Source organism: Beta vulgaris, chromosome 8 (genome assembly GCF_026745355.1).
Source record: "Beta vulgaris subsp. vulgaris cultivar EL10 chromosome 8, EL10.2, whole genome shotgun sequence".
In the NCBI taxonomy this organism is placed as follows: domain Eukaryota; kingdom Viridiplantae; phylum Streptophyta; class Magnoliopsida; order Caryophyllales; family Amaranthaceae; genus Beta; species Beta vulgaris.
Genome location: NC_079209.1, coordinates 7,350,254 through 7,370,159, shown reverse-complemented (window position 1 = coordinate 7,370,159; position 19,906 = coordinate 7,350,254). Strand labels below are relative to the sequence as shown.

Here is a 19,906-nt window from a genome sequence, read left to right as displayed (position 1 = left end):
GTAGTGGACTAACCGCAACCCTTCACTATTAAGCGTTACGTTTTTCAAAAAATGCAGTCCTTGAACCGCAAACCTTGCTTTTTTTTTTTCCACTAGTGAAAGGTTGCTCTTGGTCAGGTTCGAGTTCCTCGCGTTCCCTCTTCTTATCAGTACGCATGTATCTTCACCAAAGGCCTCCCATGACAACTCTTTTTAGATTTCAGATCGAGTTTGCGCATCCGCCCTACTCGCGCTCCAACTGTGGGGGTGCATGTGATAGAATAGGAAATATTCTAGTTAATCTGTATAATATTATCTTTGTATCTATGTAAAGTCATAATTCTCTTAGCAGTAGGTTGTATATTTATATATATTGAATGAATGAGAATAATATCCTGGCAAGGGAGAATTATACATTTCTATAGTTAGATTTGTCTTAATGTGTATTTTATCAATATAAATTTTTTATAATTTTTACAAATACAAATCTAGAGATATTAGTCTCAAAGTTTAGCATTAGACGTGTTGGGCCCACATTTCACACCTTGGCGCTACATTGCAAACAATTCAAAGTGGAGAGAGAATTAAAGTTGGGCCGCCAAAATAAGGTGGACCAGTACAAATACATCATTGGGGCAGTTAAGCAGTTGAGATACAAGGGGGATTGTGGGTGACGTGGCACTAAGATGGTGGAAGCAGCTCACAAAATCTGTAGAAAAGATTCTCGCATATATATGTAATCTTGTGTAAACCTAGGAGGCTGGCTGCTGATATTTTTATTATCTCTCTCTAGTTCCTTCTTTAATATTCACTCTCTCACTCACTACCATAATTCCTCTTGTAACGAGAAAACAAATTTCATTACTTTGCTTGATCTTTGTACGGCATCAACGTCATATTAGTGGATTGGTGATCATGAGCATCACCCGCGATTTTTCCCTTTTGGGTTTTCCGCGTCAACAATTTCTTGCTTCTTTTACTGCTTTATTTAATTTGCGTTATTTATCTCTTTCATAATGTTGGTTATTATTCGTATATTGATCTAGTTGTTGGCACCTTAACCTTTTACGTATTTAATACAAAATCGGCATAAACAAGACGCGTGAAAAATGTGACTATAACAATTATTTGTAAATGGAAATTAAAGGGTATATAATATTATAAGTTACAAGCCGAATAATACCGACGAAATATTATTATCAATTTGCAATAAGGAACATATATAACACCAAGGTGAAACCATTTGGAATGAGTAGACAAAAGATAGCTGCAGGTATATCAAGAGAGTATTTAATCATTACTAGGAGTAGGATGTAAGAATATTTCATGCTAATTCTTAGTTCTTAGTCTGGAAATTGGAATCGGCATGCATGACACCGCGCTGGCTCATGAATGATATATATACTTCCATATAATATTTGTCAAACTGAAATTATATAATGCACTTTGCCCATATCAAGAAAATGGATATTGTAGTTACGTACATAAGGAACAAAGGAAATGGTATACGTATATATTTTTTGATTAAGAAGGAAATTGTATTAGTTACATACAGCAAGTTGCAAGTCAACTCACATAAAATTTCCTCAAAAAGTAAAAGTCAACTCACATTGAATCTACCTAAAATGTCCTTGGTGATGAAGTAGCAACTGGATTTGTATATATCCTCTCCCTGCTCCTCTTTCTTCATCAATCCCCTAGTAGAACTCTTTTCTTTCATCAATATATTACAATTTACAAGTACAGATATTGAGGTCTCTTGATCATATTGTAGTTAAGTATGTAATTTCTATGGTTTTTATATTCTACTATTTGCTAATAATGTTTGTTGATTTTTGTAATTTCTCTCTATTCATGTTCGTTCCTAGAGATATTGATCATATGCACAATTTATTTTTAGCAGGAAGAGAAATTCACTGATCAAATCAGCAAGGTGATCACCTTTCGGACCGAGACAACGAAATTCCAGACGACTAAGACTCCATATCAAGATGTTGGGTAATTCATATGATTCTATGCTATTGTCAAAATTAGAGGCTAATTATATAATGAGGTATTTAGGTGTACCGAAGATTATGTACTCTCAGATGATATGACAACAATTTACATACATTTTTCTTAGGGTTAATGTTGTAATGCGAATATGCGATATAAATTTATACTGAATTTCTTCTCCTAAAGATCTTACTTTTCCAATTTTCTCTGTTTCTACAATTGGCAGCTATACTGAAGTGGACGCATATATTCGGGAACTATGTATTATGGATGATGATGGTATACTTAACCGATGTATGGGAGCTTGAATTTGTACATGCGGCTACAATAATGAGTATCTGGTTAGGGTTAGTGAAAGTACTGCCTCTTGCCTTTCTTCATCTAGCTGACGCTTTCTTCGGTAACTTTTGGATTCTCTTCATTGGCGCGCTCTCTAATACGGTTGTAAGTGATGACAATATCTTTGTTGTGTTATAAGAACTTTTAAGTTGTGACGTATTCTTTTCACTTGAATTTCAATTCTGCCAAATTAAACTAAAATGAAATAAGTAAAAATAAGTTGACGAGAACAAGGGGTTGCTCACATTAATGAAGTTCAATCGTATGTTTATTAAAGACATAGAAATTAATAGAAACAGCTTTCAAAATTATGAATTTGACTTAGTACGGGTAAGATAGTATACATCTAAATCTTTTCAAAAATGAAATTTTGTGACGAGCTAGCCAGTAGCGTAGATGTATATGATTATTGTTGTCTTTATCGTCATTACAAAATCTACTAATTGCTCAAATATATCTAGATTTTTTTGTGATAACTTTTACAATATCTAGCTGAATCAATGTATTGGGTCGTTAATTATTATGCAAGGGATTTGTGCTTCTATGGTTGTCAACCCCACCTGTGTTGGCCAACTCAACTGGCAACTGCGCAGCATACAAACCTGAATGTATTGGAGGCCAACAAAAACAACTCTTTTATGCTGGGCTCGCACTAACCGCAATTGGGAACGCAGCTCAAACTGCCTCTTACACCTTGTTCTTGGACGAGCAAGGCGGCGATGATGCTGAAGGAGGCTGTAATTGTGAGCCTTGTTACTGTCAATGTTGCGGCTTTAAATGTCGTAATAGCTTGATTGGCCTTGTTGCACTCCTAACAGTCTCGTTTGTCAAGTCTTGGGCTGTGCTCTTTGGAATTGGTGCTATTATCGGAGTTATTTCTCTGCTTGTTTTTTTGATTAAGATATCTCATTACAACCGTGTTTCACCTCAAGGAAGTGCCCTTACTACTGTCTTTCGGGTACTATTTGCTGCTTCTTCCAAGTTGTTTCATAGCCAGCCACAAAATGTGAATGAGCTTTATGAGAATAATAATCTCAATGCGTTATTGCCTCACACTCAAGATCTGAGGTAAACTTTTTCATACTCTATTATCTACTAATACTTCATGGCTTAATAATTTACAAATCTCATCTTACATTATCATATTTCGTGGTGGAGTAGTGGACCATCATTTTTTTTAAAAAAGATCTCAGCTACTACGGCTTTTAATTTACACAGTTTGACTTTTACGCTTGTCAACATAGAATTTTGACTTTTTATATCTTTAATTACCAACAATTAAAAATTATAAAAACTTGATATTTGGTATAAGTTACAAACGATAGTCAAAATACAACGTGAGTAAAATATTTAATTAGAAACGGAGATAGTATAGGCTTAAGAAGGGTTATAATAAGCTAAATCAAGCTTGAGTTTAATTTTCAATGTATCAGCTTGACTGAGCTTGATCTATATCAAGTCCTAAATGAGTATTTAATTGAGCATTGATCAATTGGATCCTAAATGGCTCGGGTAATTTGATTAGTTTTGAAACTTAACAATGAATAGTAAGATCTTGCTTGATATTACTCAGACGACTCTGCGAACATGTTTTGTTATCGGTTTTTGTAAAATTAATGTAGGTACTAAAACTATGAAAGGTAATTTTGTTATCAAGTTAAATGCGAGCGACTATTATTTTTACTTTCTAGTAGGAGTATAATAATATATCACATAAAAACTTCTATAGAACCGGTTCACGCTAACTAATGCTCATTTATGTGATTTATGAAAAAAAGTTACTATATAAAATAATATAAAAGATGAGTAGATATAGATTGTAAAGTTTGACTTTCAGAAAAAAAAAAAAAATTCTATGTCATAAAGTGAAGATTTAATCATGATAAAGTAATGTAAAACAGAGTGAATATATTTTTTTAAAAAGGATATAGTAGATAGTAACCGTATAGTGTAACTTACGATTTTAAAATGTTACTATATCGATAATAAGGTCACTAGGGTAAATAAGTGAGTTTGGTGCACAATGATATTATTATGGACGAGGTGCACGCAAGACTAACTCTTAATATAGTTTTTAAACTCCTGAAACCAAAACTGAAAACTAACCATGATATCAGACATATTTGGCAAAACTAGCGGTTCTAGTAGCTATTAATGGTTGCAGTGGCATCATCGAGGAAGCCCTACTTTTTCTAATTCCCAATTTTGCTAAAATCTTACAACGATAACACGCGATATGCATTATCAATTATTGCAGGTTTCTTGACAAGGCTGCTATTGTATTACCAAACCCACCATTGCAACAACAAGAAAGACAAAGATGGAAGCTTTGTAGAGTGACTGAAGTGGAAGAAACCAAAACCTATATACGCGCCATTCCCATATGGATGGCCTTCATTCTTTGTGGAATTGTATCTTCCTTAGGTCCTACTTACTTTCTTGAGCAAACAAATCGCATGAATCCCAAAGTTGGAAAAACCAAAATCCCTGTTGTACTATTTTTATGGCTATACGCCCAATTCAGGAATATTTTCACCGTTCTTTTTGGTGGGATTTTCACCGCAACAAGCATATTCATTATATCATCTACTCGTCATCTTGCTCGAGTAGGGTTCGCAATCGCGATGGTGTTCGCTATACTAAGCTGCATTGCAGCAGCAAAGGTCGAGACACGAAGGCTTAGAGTTGTAACCATGAATAGATTTTGGGTTTTACCACAATTCGCGTTACTTGGTGGCCTTGATGGAATTTACTTATTAGCATGTTCTAATTTCGCACTTGATCAAGCAGCTTTCTCTATGATGAAGTATTTCCCTTTCTCCGCAAGTGCATTTTCTGGAATTGGATTCATTGGCAGTGCTCTTTGTGCTTACATTGTAGGAAGTGTAAGTGAGAAGGCTAGTGGGATAAATTGGTTTCAAAGTACAATTAACACAAGTCGATTAGATAATTATTATTGGTTTTTAGCTTCTTTGATTAGTGTCAATCTCGTTGTATATATAGTTTTGATAATCTTTTATCGCTTTAAGGAATCAAGAATTGATGCCTTGCAATGGCAGGTAAACCTTACATTAGATGATAGCATATTTTGATGGCACGGCCGTGTTAAGGGTTTTTATTATAATGGATTGAATTAAAATTACTTTGTAAACCATCGGCACTTCTTTCTTATTGTGAATTATATTACCATTTTGTATGTTATTTATTTATCTTTTATTTGTTTTTTTTACTTTTTTCTTGTTGTGAGGGTTTGGATTGTAATGGGTTTTGGCCTGGGGCAACTTATTGGTAGCACAACGAAATCATATCTTATACCATGTATGTAATAAATATCTACAACAATCATTGTATATTAAATGTGTACAACTAAATCATTATGAAATTATTGTCCTAAAACAATTATTGTGAATTAAAAATTTTGAGAGGTAATTTATTTTTCACAAATCTCAAATTAAAACTTGCGGGATGATGAGAAGAGCGCATTGACAAAAGCTCTCCTTGAAGGAAATAAAGTATGTATTTTTGGCTTCAAAATTCCACTATCCTTTCTCTATACGATATGCAACCTAGGGTTTTCACCACTCGAGTGGAGTTCGAACTTCACTGCCTTTCTTCAATTATAATACAAGGGAATATCACAACATTTACTTGGAGAAGTCCCTTCTTATTATTGACGATAAAGTATCACAATTCAAGTAAGAGTTTGTTCTCCTCAACTTATTAAAATAAGTTTCAACAAGTATAAGCTGAGTTAACAAAAAAAAAAAAAGAAAAGATGAAAGTAGCAACAAAGCTAAAGCAAAATGAATATATATGTTGGAGTTTTCTAATTAACCTATGCAACAAGGCATAGATTATTAATATCAAGATTTTATTAAAACAATAATACAACAAGATTTTATTTGGGGATAATAATAAAGGATAAATACTAAATATGGTGGGAGTCATCTAAGATTTTTTTATTTGATTGGATTTTGAAATGGAAACTTTTTATATAATAATATCTTATATAGAAATTTTGATACTCTTAACCTATGCATCAATTAAATACAAGTATCATATCACATATATGCTAAAACCTCTCGTATGTCAACCTAACATGATTAGCGAGCTAGACTTTAAAATTGAGAAGAAATGATAAGGGGTCCCACTCCCAAAGCTCTTGTGGAGACTAGTGGCTATAAACACCAACAAAAGATGTATCCTTCACAGAGAGAGGCATTTTTAAGACTACTATCGAGGTGAGTACCTAATATGTCCCAATCAATATTCGCGCTAAGGGGTAAATTGAAAGTGTTAAAACATGTCTTCACAAATGTCAAATCTGGTATCAATATACTTCGTCAACTCAATGATATGTGATGCACATGGATGTGAAGCAAGTTTAAGTTATAAAGTCAAAGTATAACTCAAATTCATTATGAAATTCGGCGGTATAATTTGTTAGTTTAATTTTAATTTTAGTCGGTGCGTTTCTAATGGCTTGCAACTTGAAGAGGTGCAAATTTGTAGTTAGATTGCTAGAATTGGTAAGAAGCAATATGATATTGTATGGATTATCTATTAAAGTTCAAGCACATCTTATCAGCTGATATAATTGGAAGTAGGTTGGAAGTCTTCTACTTCTCATTTTCTTTTTCTTATATATGAGAAAATAGTTTTTGGCAAGTATCTTCCTAAAGAAAAGCATAGCGTGAGTTAAAATTGATACATATTTATTTTGGTTGTGAAACGGTGGCGGACCCAAGAGGTGTCCGTCAGTTATGGGGGTTATCCGGGAGTGGTGATCTGCAAAAGAAAGAATGTGAGCTACCCTCAGGGTGGTTGTAAGGAAACTTCCTCCGACGCTCAAGCCAACTAATGTCCTGTAAGGATTATAGAGAGAAAAAGCTTAGAGAGAGGGAGATAAGTTATTTTTAGTATGAGAGAGAATTAACCTGCAGAAATAGTAATGTTTCGCTATTTATAGGCGTACTATTCACCTGATAGGATAGGTAATCCTTTGACACGTGTATGACTGTAGTGAATCAGTCAGAGGGAAGATTCCCTTTGTTTTGTTCTCTTCGGTGGCCGCAACGGCAGTCCTGGTCTCAAGTAGAGGAGGCATTGACTTACCTCTTATGAGTTCGCGTCCTGGTTCTACACTGCCGGCCATGATGTATGTCCGTCAGCAGACTTGGGTAGTACCCATACAACTACCCCCCCCCCCCCCCCCCCGCATCGTTGGCGATCGTCTTGCCTTGGCCGCTTTCAAAGGATAAGAGGAGTTTGTCGGGCACTTAGATGAGAGGTACGACGACGGATGGGTGGCCGCAAAGAGGTGCGTCTGCCATTCCCATCCATCATTTGACTGGGAGCAAATGGAGACCTCCTTTGCTGAGGGTGTCCATCTGCGTCCTCTCGCGGATGAGCCTTACATCTGCTCTGAGGAGGTCATTGCCGACATTCTGCCTGTTGTTGAAGATGAAGAAGCGCCTCCCTCTTGAAGACTTTGGCGGTCATCTTCAGGCTCCTCCATAGCTTCGAATAGTTTGTAATAATTTTTGATAGTTTTTGTAATACTCAGCTTATGATGGCATGTAAACATTTAACTGCAACTTTTGCTACTGAATTCATAAGTGCCTTTTTTTGAATGGCTGCCCACGTTTTTGCTTGTACTTGGCCGCCATGCCAGTAATTTATGATTCATCTTCTTTTTGTTTGCAATTTTACACTGTTAGCAATTATTGCCGCTTTGGATTATTTACCGCCTGCAAGTTTATTATCCAAGGCCTGTCATATGGCTGCGAACTGCATTGGCCTGTTATGTGGCTGTTAGTTTCTCTGGCCTGTTATATGGTCGTTAACTTCTTGGGCATGTTATATGGCCGTTGCCGTTCCGAGCCTGTTACATGGCCGTCAGCGTTTAAAGCCTGTTATATCGCTATTTTCACTAAGCATGTTATATGGCAGTAATTGTGCTTTCGAGCCTATCACATGTCCTTGTTTGTTTTAGGCCTGTTATATGGCCGTTATTAAATTTTGAGCCTGTCATTTGGCTAAGGCTTGTTATATGGCTGTCATTAAACAAGTAAATACAAAGGGAAACATATATATTTTTACGGAACTCTAGCAATAGTTTATATTATTCATGTAACCAAAAGAGGCTCTCGGTCGATTACATTCTATCAGTTAAACATAATACTTTTTCAAGACACTAGCATTCCAACAATTTCTAAGCTCTTTTCCGTCCATGCACTTGAGAATGAAAGAGCCGGGAGCAAGCTTCTTAGCGATGACGTACGGACCTTCCCAATTGGCGTTTAATTTCCCTTCAGCATGTGCTTTACTAGTGGCCACTGTTCGTCGCAGGACTAGGTCGCCTTCTCCTAACGACCTTTCCAGGACTTTCGTATTATAAGCCTTGCTGATTCTATATTCTTGTGTAGTGCCGCCTTCAGCTCTGCCTTCAGCCTTATCTCGGGCAGGAAATCCAAGTTCTACCTTAGTGCTTGATCATTCTTTTCCAAGATTTGATGCTTAATTCGATAGGACGATAACCCTACTTCCACCGGTAGTACTGCTTATGCGCCGAAAGCCAACTTAAAGGGACTTTCCCCGGTTGCCTCTTTCTTTGTTGTTCAGTTTACCCATAGGACTGCCGACACCATCTCGACCCATCAGCCCTTGAACTCATCTAACTTCTTCTTGAGAGCATTCAAGATTTGCTTGTTGGCGGCCTCATCTTGGCCGTTACTTTGTGGATGACATACAACTGAATAGGCAAACTTGATTCGGAAGTCCGTGAGGAAGGTTTTCATTGCCGGCAAACAAACTGTACACCATGATTAAATAGAATTGCTGCAGGGATACCGAATCTGGTCATGATGTTATGCCAGATGAACTTCCATACCTTGCTTTTATCTTTGCTATCGGTTCTACTTTTATCCATTTTTTGAAATAATCAATTCCAACAATAAGGAAGCGCCTGCCTCCCGGCCCGTTGCCATAGTGAATGGCCCTAGGATATTCATTCCCCATTGGGCGAATGGTATCGGACATAAGATAGGATGGAAATTCTTTGTCGATCTATTGACGATCACCGGAGCAAACTTCGGACACTTGTCGATCACATGGCATTGCTTGCGGCTTCTTCCATGGCAGACTTCCATTGAAGTTAACATGATGCCTGAATTCATTTAAGCTGGTCTTCGCTCCGCTCATGCTTCCTCCATGAACTGGACCGCCACTAATGACGTGGATTTCGCTGATCCGCGACTGGACATTCTGGTTTACAGGCTTGACGAGATCTCCTTATCTAGTCTAAGCCTTGTATTGGCTGAAATAACCTCTTCTTACCAGATCCTCCAGATTATCCTTAAGATGTTGGTAATCTTCAGTCAGATGTCCGTGATCCCCATGGAAATCACACCACTTGCTTTTGTTGCGGTTTTTGTGGAACATCTGCTTCGGAAGCTGCCATTTATCACTATCCTTATTCATCAGATATATCTGGCTTCTGGAGGTGGTGCGTTGGTTATACGCGTCGAATCTTTCTTTGCGTTCGCCCTTATCACGACCACCTCCCTCGCGGTCACCTCTGTCTCGATCATACCTCTCGCGGTCATTTTTTTCACGATCATTTCCCCTTTTTACAACATTTGATTCCAGCCTTCTATCATCCCGGCCGCGGTCACTCTCACGACCTTTCTCTTTTCTCTGCTTGTCTTCTTTTTTCTTTTCTGGCTCGCGTTTGCTCACAGCCCTATCAAATTCTTCTCCCCTTATAAAGTCATTGGCCTTGCCAAGGACTGGTCCGAGGGACGTGTAAGTCTTTCGGCCCAGGTAGCTCCGGAAGGGTGACCCTTCTTTGAGTCCCATCATGAAGGCCGACATGGCCACATCCTTCTGCAATCTCGGAATTGAGACCGCTTCAACATTGAAACGACCAATAAAATCCCGCAAGCTTTCATTCTCGCCCTGCTTAACAGATAATAACTCTCCAGTCGTGCGCTCGCGGTGTCTGTTACTCACAAAGTGTGTACTAAAAGTAGATGACAGCTGGGAGAAACTAGAAATGCTACCTGGCTTCAAACTCTTGAACCATGTCTAGGCTATCCCGGTCAATGTGGATGGAAAGACCTTACACCAGATGGCGTCCACATGCGTGTACAAGAACATGTTACCTTCATAAGGCGCAACGTGATCGTCAGGATCAGATGTTCCATCATACTTGGAGGATGGCATCTTGATTTTGGGCATCGGATGGTTCAGTATTTCTGAAGTGAAGAGAGAGAGTTTTGGTTTGATGAGAAGGTGACCTCATGTCGAATAGTTACTAGCACTATTGGTGCTGTACTCACGACAGGAGTAACCTTGAGTCTCCTCTTCAGAATAATAAAGTTCCTCAGTCTCTAGTATTGGCTCCTCATAACCTGACTAATCAATCCGCTTCTCTAGCTCTCGTCCCTCTTGATTCAGGGAGTGCATCTTCCGGAGCGGAGTGCCGTCAGCGTTCCTACCGGCCATGGCCAGCGGTCGCTTACGGGTTCCGCCTGCTTGCTGAGTAGGTGGGTTACTTTGTTGAGGATTGCTCGTTAACATCTGAATGAAAGATGCTACGGTTTGAAGTTGCTTAGGGGAAAATTGACTTAGTTGAGCCAAGTTGAATGGTATGTTATTATTCGGGGTTTGCTCCTCATTCCCTGGTGTCCAATAGTTGAACTACGGATTCCCTATCTTCCCAGTAATGGCAGGCTGAGAGGATGTCTATCCGACATCGAACTCCTGTGGACCGTGACTAGTGTTGTTGTTTGCATCACCCATGGATGTTACTCGAAAGGATAGGAGGCCCCTCCTTCTAGCGCCAAATTATTTCGGTTGTGAAACGGTGGCAGGCCCAAGAGGTGTCTGTCAGTTATGGTGGTTATCCGGGACTGGTGATCTGCAAAATAACAAACGTGAGCTACCCTCGGGGTGGTTGTGAGGAAACCCCCTCCGACGCTCAAGTCAGCTAATGTCCAGTAAGGATTATAGAGAGAGAAAGCTTAGAGAGAGGGAGATAAGCTATTTTTAGTATGAGAGAAAATGTACCTGTAGAAATAGTATTGTTTCACTATTTATAGGCATATGATTCACCTGACAGGATATAGGTAATCCTTTGACACGTGTATGGCTGTAGTGAATCTGTCAGAGGGAAGATTCCCTTTGTTTTGTCCTCTTCGGTGGCCGCGACGGCAGTCCCGGTCTCAAGTAGAGGAGGCATTGACTTACCTTTTATGAGTTCGCGTCCTGGTTCTACACTGCCGGCCATGATGTATGTCCGTCAGCAGACTTGGGTAGTACCCAAATAATATTGTATTGATTTATTTTTTCTAGCTTTTTGAACCTCAAACAAATGTTCTTTTCTTGAAATACTTAACTAAACTGTTTATCAAATAATTCATTAATTTTTTTTTTTAATAAGATAAGGAGAAACCTTGACAAATTGGGGGAATAAAGGGGACCTCAACTTGTTAAGGGTGAGAATCGATGTCGGGACCTCTTGAAACCGGGAGGGAAGCTCTCACCACTAGGCTATCCCCCACTCTCGAACAACTCATAAACTAGTAACGTCTCAATTTCAATTATTTATCATTTTCAGTTGCTGGGTTTTTAGTTCAGCTAATATACGGGTTTGACTTCTTCTTGAGCTAGTGGTATCTAAAATAGCTTTTAAAATCCTGAAAACTGCCCAGTTGATCAATAGAAGAATATATTTGACTTGAGAAGGCATGCAACTTGTAAATTTCATGTCAGCTCACACATGGCTATCAACTATCAAGCAAGCTAGAGCATGTAGGGCTGGTCAAAAAAACTTACTCCTTATTTTTTAAGTTAAATAAATAATTGATTATAATATAAACCACAAAATAGAAGAATCTCCATATAGTAGTTGCAATGCAATTAAATTCTCTACGTTACTACCCACCCCCACCCCCTCCTGCAATTTCCCAAGTTAATTCTCTATTTCGGTCACAACTTAATTAGTCTTGTTCTTCAAAATACCTTGCGATGGATATTGTAAGTGGTACGGCAAAGAAAGGCAGAGGATTGATTCGCCTACAAGGTAATCTAATCATATCTTAATTAGGTACTAATTTTGTTCAATTCGGTTCTTATTCTAATCTGTCAGTAATGGGCAGTGTCTTTCTTGTAGTGTATCACAATTCTGAAATAAGCGAAACGATTTTCTCAAAAAGCTCTCACATAAATGAGAGAAGTATTTCACTTATTTCAGTTTAGAGGAAGTACAAACACTAAATAAACTTATGTCTATTTCTTAATTATTTCAAACGATAATGTTATAAAAGATAAGCATATACGGGGTTATTTATAAAAATATATTGTTGAAATTGTTAATTAGTGGGTTATTTTCAATGCCTATATGAATTTATTGACAAGCAAAATTAGAATGTCATATTATCATTTGAGCATATGATACATATCAAATTCAATTTGGTTTTATAAATAATAATTATTTGCAGGACTACAGTGGACACATTGGTTCGCCAGAATTGTGATGCTGTGGGTGATGATGGTATACTTGTCTGATGTTTGGAAGCTCGATCTCAAACATGCGGCTGCAATTATTAACGTATGGAGGGGTTCAGCTAAAGTATTGGCTCTTGTTCTTGTCTATGTTGCGGATGCTTTTCTAGGTCACTTTTGCATCCTCTTCCTCTCCTGTCTTTCGAACGCACTTGTAAGTGACTATTTAGATGTAGGATTTTTTAGAGGAGAAAAAAGAAAAATTGAGAGAAAAATTAAAAAGACTATATTTTTCATACATAAGTAATTAAACAAAACAACTTTTAAATAGGCATATAAAACACTACTAATAACATGCCCACTACTTAACCCACTATTTTTATCCCACAAAATAGACCATTACATAGATCACTGCTTGTTAGCCTACTAACTAACTATTAGCAACTAGTCCTAATTATTAAAAAACTATTTGACTAGTATTGGAGAACAATCCAACACATCCCCTTGCTCCAAAATTTCTGAGAGTCAATATTAAACATTGTATCACAATCTTGCTTGTTCGTAATTCTTCCCGCATGATGGACCTTTAAATTTTTTTCTTAATATTCATGAACACTTCTCTATATTAAATTGGAAGCACTTCTCTTCCTAATGTAATGTACTTCTCATTACCATTTTCAAATTTGTTGATTCACTTCTCATCAAACCTTCAATGAATGAATGGAGCACTTCTCTCCATAAACTATCGTCGATGTAGTCTTGCAAATTTGACCACTTCCACTACTAAAATTCCGGAAACCGTGTCTGCATTGACTACGGACTTCCACCACTATCAGATTGTCAATCTGATTTTTTTGTGAAGGTTGCCCCATCACCCTAACCAAAAACAATTTCACAGGCTAAAGGGAACCCATCCACACATCTAAGTAAAACCATTACTTGCCATAGTTAAACACATAAAACACTTTTTTTTAAAAATATATTTTTTTAACACTCTTTCTTTCCCCTTTTTTTCTTCTTCTTCTTTTTCTTCATCATTTCTATTTTTTTTGTTGGATCTAACGGTCTAACCTGATGCTCTTGATACCATATAGGATTTTTTAGAGGATAAAAAAGAGAAATTAAAAAGACTACATTTTTATATTTTTCATACATAAATAACTAAACAAAACAACCTTTAAATAGGCATACAAAACACTATTAATAACATGCTCACTACTTAACCCACTACTTTTATCCCACATAATAGACCATTATATAGATCATTACTTGTTAGCCCACTAACTAATTATTAGCAACTAGTCCTAATTATTAAAAAAGTATTTCACTAGTATTGGAGCATAATCCAATGGTTTAGTTTTACCTTTAATGCATTAAGACTCATAAGTCATAACAAGTTGTGATGAAAAAAAAAAATTATTGTAGACCGAGGTGTACTGTGAGCATAAACACATTGTACACTCAATGATATCTTTTTGCTCATCATTATCTGAAATCATCCAAATGAGCAAAATATACTAAAAATGTGAGTTTCAAATGAGCAACAATTAGTCTTGGATGTACCATATATGATGAGTAAACTCGGTTGTGATGTTAACGAATCCAATAGTATATGCATACTAATATGGTCATATCTTTATATTATTAACCAAATTTATATAAATAATTGGAGACACAATGCAATACATGCACGTCAACATGAAACGGAGTCGCTCCATTAATTAAATATAAGTCATAATATGTGGCAACTTTGAGTACTTATACCAAAGATAAGAGGCCGAAAGTGGAATTTGTTGATATGTTATTGCTTCTCGTAAAAATTTTATTTTTCACGGTATAGTAATGATTTATGATTGTATCTTCCTTGATAGCAAAAGGATAGAATTGAGATAACCATATTATAGAAGATCTTTTTGCAGAATCAAAACACATCAAATCCAAGTACTAAATTATCAGGACCATATAACAACTAATTCTGAGCTTAAATAATATAAACCACCTATCATATGTTGATATGCCCCACATATATAACCAATATGGTAATTAATTTTATAGGGACTGGGGTTATTTTGGATGTCGACTCCACCAGTTCTAGCCAAGTCATATGGTAATTGCGCTGAATACAAGCCTGAATGTATTGAAGGCCGCCAAAAACAACTCTTTTATGTGGCGTTAGTCTTTACAGCAATAGGAATAGCGGGTCACGTAGCTTCTTTCGACTTCTTTACTGAAAAGCAAATAAAGAGTATCTTGGCAAATGTGTATGGTATGCTCAATAATATTACCCAAGAAGATGTCGACGAAGATCAGCATCAGGATAACCGAAATCTATCTCCTAACTCTACGAATTTCGGCATCTCATCACCCTCCTTTCCGCGGCTCTTCCTTTGTATTTTTTGTAAATGTTGCGGAAGCTTTCTCTTCCACTTCTTCAGTATCACCATTGTTGTCGTCGGAATCCTAGTTGTGGTGTTTGTTAAGCCATGGGGTGTTCGATTTGGAGTTTCTGCCATATTTGCGATTTTTTCATTTCTTGTTTTCTTAAGCGCCGTTTGCTCTTACAAGTATGTTGGACCTCGAGGGAGCCCCTTTACTACAGTATTTCGGGTCCTTTTTGCTGCTTCCGCCAATATGTTTTATAAGCAGCCGTTGGACGTGGGTGAACTATATGAAAATTCTTCCCTTGGCGAAACTACTTTGTTGCCTCACACCAATGGTCTAAGGTACGTCGTCTATTTCTTAGTCTTTGTTATTTTGTTTTCCTCTTTATTGTACCTGTGTGCTTATATCCTTGGATACCAATTGCAATTGAGAGGACACACTCCCAAAGTTTATAAAGTTATCAAACTTTCTTTGTCAATGATGTGGGCAGTTCTCATGTTACAAGTGAATAAGAATACTTAATTCGTTATTTAGTTACAACTGTTCCTATTTTGAATTTTTTCAAATAGTTGCAACATACTTTTTTTTATATGAGTTCTCTCTTTCTCTTTTTTTTCCAGATTGGCACATTTTTCATTCCTCTTTATCTCACTCTTATCATATGGATCTCCTAAAATACCAAGCGTCTCCCTTATTACTGCAACAATAAAACTGTAAATTTGGGAACTTACTACCCTTTTTCATATGTTAATGCGCCAATATGGTTAAATAATTCGAGGTTCAATCCACTCCTATTGTATACAACTAAATGCCCAAGAATCTTATGCTCGCTAATTCTATATGTAATACCATTGTAACATTTTAGTAGGTTTACAAGGGCCAGGCCTACCTATGAATTCGCAAAGTGTTTTCAGCCATATATAAGTTTGTGAGAGCTATTTCCAATAATTCAAATGGGCATTATAGGAAAAGCAATTCTTCAAATTTATAAGTTCTTTATTACTATTTCTCTTCTTTTATTTTTTTGGTTAAGTGGATGCATTAAGTAAAAAGAAAGAGTTTACAAGCTAAGTACCAAAGTTTAGGGGCCTCTAGGCCCTAATATTAGAAACTACTCACAATTGGTCAAAAGAAATATTTAGGCTCGTTAGTTTTAGGTTCTTCCAAGGACGTAGAAATTTGAAGAAAATCATGATGTTTTGGATCCTCTTTTGTTACCGCCTTGGCAAGTGCATTAGCCCCGCTGACTTGATCCTTCTCCATCTTTTGAACCCGCAGCACCCATCCTTCCTTCAGGGCCTCCATGGATATGCTTGTAATGTTAGCATATCTATCACGAATTCCGGTGACCCCCATAACATTATCCCCAGCAATAGCGGAGTGAGATAAGATGATACAGTCAGGCCACTTCCTCTCATTTTCCCCGTCCAAGGCTAGTTTGATGGCAGCGAGTTCTGCAAAATTTGAGTCATTGGCTACAACTTCGATCCATATACCTGATTTGGTTCTGCAAGTTGCCCCCATACCTGTTGAGAGGGAGGAAAAGCAAAAAGAGACATCCACAACTATAGTAAAATAATGGTCCTAGAATGGTTCAAAGGTGTTTGTTTGTGGTCCTCTGGTGAGGCTAGGTCTAGAGCAAGATAATTCAACTGCAAGAAAAAAGGATTGTTTTAAAAAGTGTTCCAGTTTAAGGTCCTTACAATTAAAGACCCATTGGTTCCATGTAATCCAGATTCTCCAACACATAAAGGAGAACCCCGTTGCCCATGGTATGTTGTGGTGGTTTGTCATTCGATCCTCGGATGATATATTGATCAAGAGCTAGTCATTAAAGGGTGTATTATAGAAGTTTGGTTGGGGGGGGGGGGATTTAGCTTGTTCCAAATCTCCTTAGCTATAGGACAATCTCTCATAATATGTTTTCTAATTTTTTTCAACCGTCTGACAGAATGAGCAGTTTGGGTTATCTAGAAAGTCTCTCTTGTGGAGGGAGGCTCTAGTGGGTAGGCTATCCCAGAGGCAGATCCATAGAAAGTTCTGGATCTTAGGGAGACAGATAGTGTCCCATAACTTCTTCCAATTAAGGTGAGGGGTATTTGGGTTGATTTTCTTCTGCCATTCTTGTTTGTAAATTTTTTTAGAGTCAAAATAGTTTCCTTTGGCCATCAAACATACATGGTGTCCTTCTGGTCAGGTAGGAGGGGATTTCTAAAATCCAAAAGACTATATCAGTGGGCAGGGGGAGGGATAAGTCCTATAGATTCCAGGTTAGGTCATTGATAGTACTGGCCACCATGCCACAATCCTCTTGAGATGTCATGGATCCTTGAACAAGATTTCTCAAAGGACCAAAGGGAGTCCAAATGTCATGTCAGAAGGAGATCTGTTACCCCCTCCACCGAAAGTATTTAGAGAAGATTTCCCACTGTCTCCCCATATCTTGTCATACATGGGATCTCCTGCTAAAAGTCTTAATTAATTGGGGCAATTTCTTCTTGTACAATATTTTTGGTAAATTACTTTTGCAGCTAGGTTGTCATAGGAGTTCTTTTTCCAACCCAATTTTGTAAGGGAGATCTTATTTGTAATGTTATTCTGTCTTGGGCCCAAACCCCCTAGCTCTCTAGTCCACTTATCTTATCCCAAGAGATGGTAGCTACCTTAGTTTCACCCTCTTTAACGCCCCAAAATAACTTGCGGCAAGTAGAGTTAATGGCTTTAGAGATAGAGACAAGGAGGCTAATACAATTCGTAGTGTAGTGAGAGGAAGCCTAAGTATAAGCCTAGGTCCATGCTTGGCTAAATTTGGAGCCTAGTGGAGATAAGATCCCTTATCTTATGGTCAGTGTTCTTGAAAAAATACACCGAACTTTTTGGGGATTCATTTGAAGGTCAGGCATGCTATGGAACATATCTAAAGAATGAACCATATCATTAGCTGTTCTGACGTTTGCTTCTCCAAAGAACATTATATCATCCTCAAATAGCAAAGTGGGACACAAAGAGTTTAGACTTCCCAAATGTAAAAGGGGTCTAAGATAAGTCCTGACAAGTCTCATTGATAATGGATGCGAGGTACTCTATTAGAGGATGAAGATGTAAGGAGATAGAGGGCCCCCTTGTCTAATTCCTCTAGATAAGCGAAAGGAGTCTGGATGGGTTTGTCATTGACTAACACAATAGAGGAAATAGAGGTTATGCAGTTCACTATATCTCTTCTTTGTAACAAATTTTTTCTATGTCAAATGATAATAATGAGTCAGGATTATGAATGAAGTCATGGCCTTATGGATACAGATGAGTCAACTCTATTATTCAAGATGATGGTTGTTAGTGTAACATCGCATTTAATTTCTTAACTAACATGTTTCATGTTTCTATATAGGTGTCTCGACAAGGCTGCTATTATACTACCAGAACCAAGTCTTAATCAACAAGAAGGAAGTAGATGGAGGCTTTGTAGGGTGACCGAAATTGAAGCAACTAAGATATTTATACGAATTGTTCCTTTGTGGATGACCTTCATACTTTGCGGACTTATATCTTCCTTAGGTGATACATACTTCATGGAGCAAGCAGAGAATATGAAGACTGAATTAGACCCTTCTTTAGTCTTTTTGTTCTTCAATGTGCTCGCAAACATACTTTTCTCTAAGCTCTTTGAAATGATTGCCGATGAAATCGTTGGCACCTCAAGCTCTCGTAAACGATGGGTGCCTCCTGTCGGAATTGCAGTGGCAATGGTATGTTCTACATTATGTTGCATCACAGCCGCAATGGTAGAGAGAAAAAGGCTGGAAATCGTGAAACTTCACAATCTACTCGACAAGCCAGACGAAAAAACACCTATGAGTATATTTTGGCTTTTGCCACAATTTTCTTTGCTTGGTGCCTTAGATGGAATTCTTGAAGCGAGTGCAATTGATATTCTTTCGGATCAATTTCCGGCACCTATGAGTCGTTATTCTGTACATTTTGCGTTGGGAGCATCCGGAATCGGTTACATGGTGAGTCCAATCACAGTTTATTTAGTTGGAAGGATTAGCCAAAAAGTTACCGGGGAAAATTGGTTCCAAACTTCATTTAACAAAAGTCGCTTAGACAACTATTTCTGGGTCTTAGCTTCACTAAGTGCTGCAAATCTTCTTGTCTATGTCGTGGTGGTAAGCTTTTATCGCTTTAGAGAATCGAAAAAAAACGTTTTCGACAAGCCACCAGCAGTGTTACTGCGCCATAATGATCCATTGGGTTCCTTTTTCGCAATTTAGATTAAACACAAACAAATATGTACAAATTATTATACTTATTAAGATTTTGAAGAAACTTTGTCTACCCAGTGAGTAAATCGACCCACTAGAGATGACATTATTAATTAGTGGAATACAACTCAATTGTATATTTTTAGTGGTTACTGGGCTTTTTTATAGGTAATATAAGGTAATATATATGTTAATGGTAGCAATTAGAATATTAATTCGATGTTGAAGACCAAGAAAAAGCAATTTGAAACTTACATTAAAATTTTCTTTTAAAGCGTTGATTTTCATATGATAGAGCACCACATCTTATATTCTTGGTCTAATTATAATAGTCTACTTTTGTTTTAGGAAAAATTGACACTAGCATATTTTGTTTTTAAACTATAAATAAGCAACTAGATTAATTAATTAACTGAATAGTAGTGCTAGGAGTTCAAGAT

The 19,906-nt window shown here is 37.3% G+C and overlaps 3 protein-coding genes across 3 annotated transcripts; 2 read left to right on the top strand and 1 right to left on the bottom strand.

Annotated features, from left to right (window-relative positions):
* Positions 1-1,675: 1,675 nt before the first annotated feature.
* LOC104900918 (protein NRT1/ PTR FAMILY 5.5-like) lies at positions 1,676-6,087 on the top strand. Its single transcript, XM_010688448.3, has 5 exons — positions 1,676-1,757; positions 1,883-1,977; positions 2,201-2,418; positions 2,843-3,381; positions 4,571-6,087. The coding sequence occupies exons 2-5, from the start codon at positions 1,971-1,973 to the stop codon at positions 5,403-5,405; spliced, it is 1,599 nt and encodes a 532-aa protein (XP_010686750.3). The 5' UTR covers positions 1,676-1,757; positions 1,883-1,970; the 3' UTR covers positions 5,406-6,087.
* A 3,528-nt stretch (positions 6,088-9,615) lies between these two features.
* LOC104900917 (uncharacterized) lies at positions 9,616-10,539 on the bottom strand. The gene is made up of 3 exons (XM_010688447.1): positions 10,479-10,539; positions 10,377-10,434; positions 9,616-10,315 (listed from the first exon to the last, which is right to left on the bottom strand). Exons 1-3 carry the CDS (start codon positions 10,537-10,539, stop codon positions 9,616-9,618), a joined length of 819 nt encoding a protein of 272 aa, XP_010686749.1.
* A 1,120-nt stretch (positions 10,540-11,659) lies between these two features.
* Positions 11,660-19,687, top strand: LOC104900916 (protein NRT1/ PTR FAMILY 5.5-like). The gene is made up of 4 exons (XM_019251260.3): positions 11,660-12,400; positions 12,819-13,036; positions 14,878-15,545; positions 18,593-19,687. Exons 1-4 carry the CDS (start codon positions 12,346-12,348, stop codon positions 19,473-19,475), a joined length of 1,824 nt encoding a protein of 607 aa, XP_019106805.2. The 5' UTR covers positions 11,660-12,345; the 3' UTR covers positions 19,476-19,687.
* Positions 19,688-19,906: the final 219 nt, after the last annotated feature.

Excerpts from the sequence above, each read along its gene's own strand:
- LOC104900918 (XM_010688448.3), top strand. Across the intron at positions 2,419-2,842 it reads GCGCGCTCTCTAATACGGTT|GGATTTGTGCTTCTATGGTT; the intron begins GTAAGTGATGAC and ends TTATTATGCAAG. Across the intron at positions 3,382-4,570 it reads CCTCACACTCAAGATCTGAG|GTTTCTTGACAAGGCTGCTA; the intron begins GTAAACTTTTTC and ends CAATTATTGCAG.
- LOC104900917 (XM_010688447.1), bottom strand. The coding sequence starts at position 10,539 with ATGCCATCCTCCAAGTATGATGGAACATCTGATCCTGACGATCACGTT. Across the intron at positions 10,435-10,478 it reads TCACGTTGCGCCTTATGAAG|GTCTTTCCATCCACATTGAC; the intron begins GTAACATGTTCT and ends ATCTGGTGTAAG. Across the intron at positions 10,316-10,376 it reads GTTCAAGAGTTTGAAGCCAG|ACACCGCGAGCGCACGACTG; the intron begins GTAGCATTTCTA and ends TGTGAGTAACAG.
- LOC104900916 (XM_019251260.3), top strand. The coding sequence starts at position 12,346 with ATGGATATTGTAAGTGGTACGGCAAAGAAAGGCAGAGGATTGATTCGC. Across the intron at positions 12,401-12,818 it reads AGGATTGATTCGCCTACAAG|GACTACAGTGGACACATTGG; the intron begins GTAATCTAATCA and ends AATTATTTGCAG. Across the intron at positions 13,037-14,877 it reads CCTGTCTTTCGAACGCACTT|GGACTGGGGTTATTTTGGAT; the intron begins GTAAGTGACTAT and ends TTAATTTTATAG.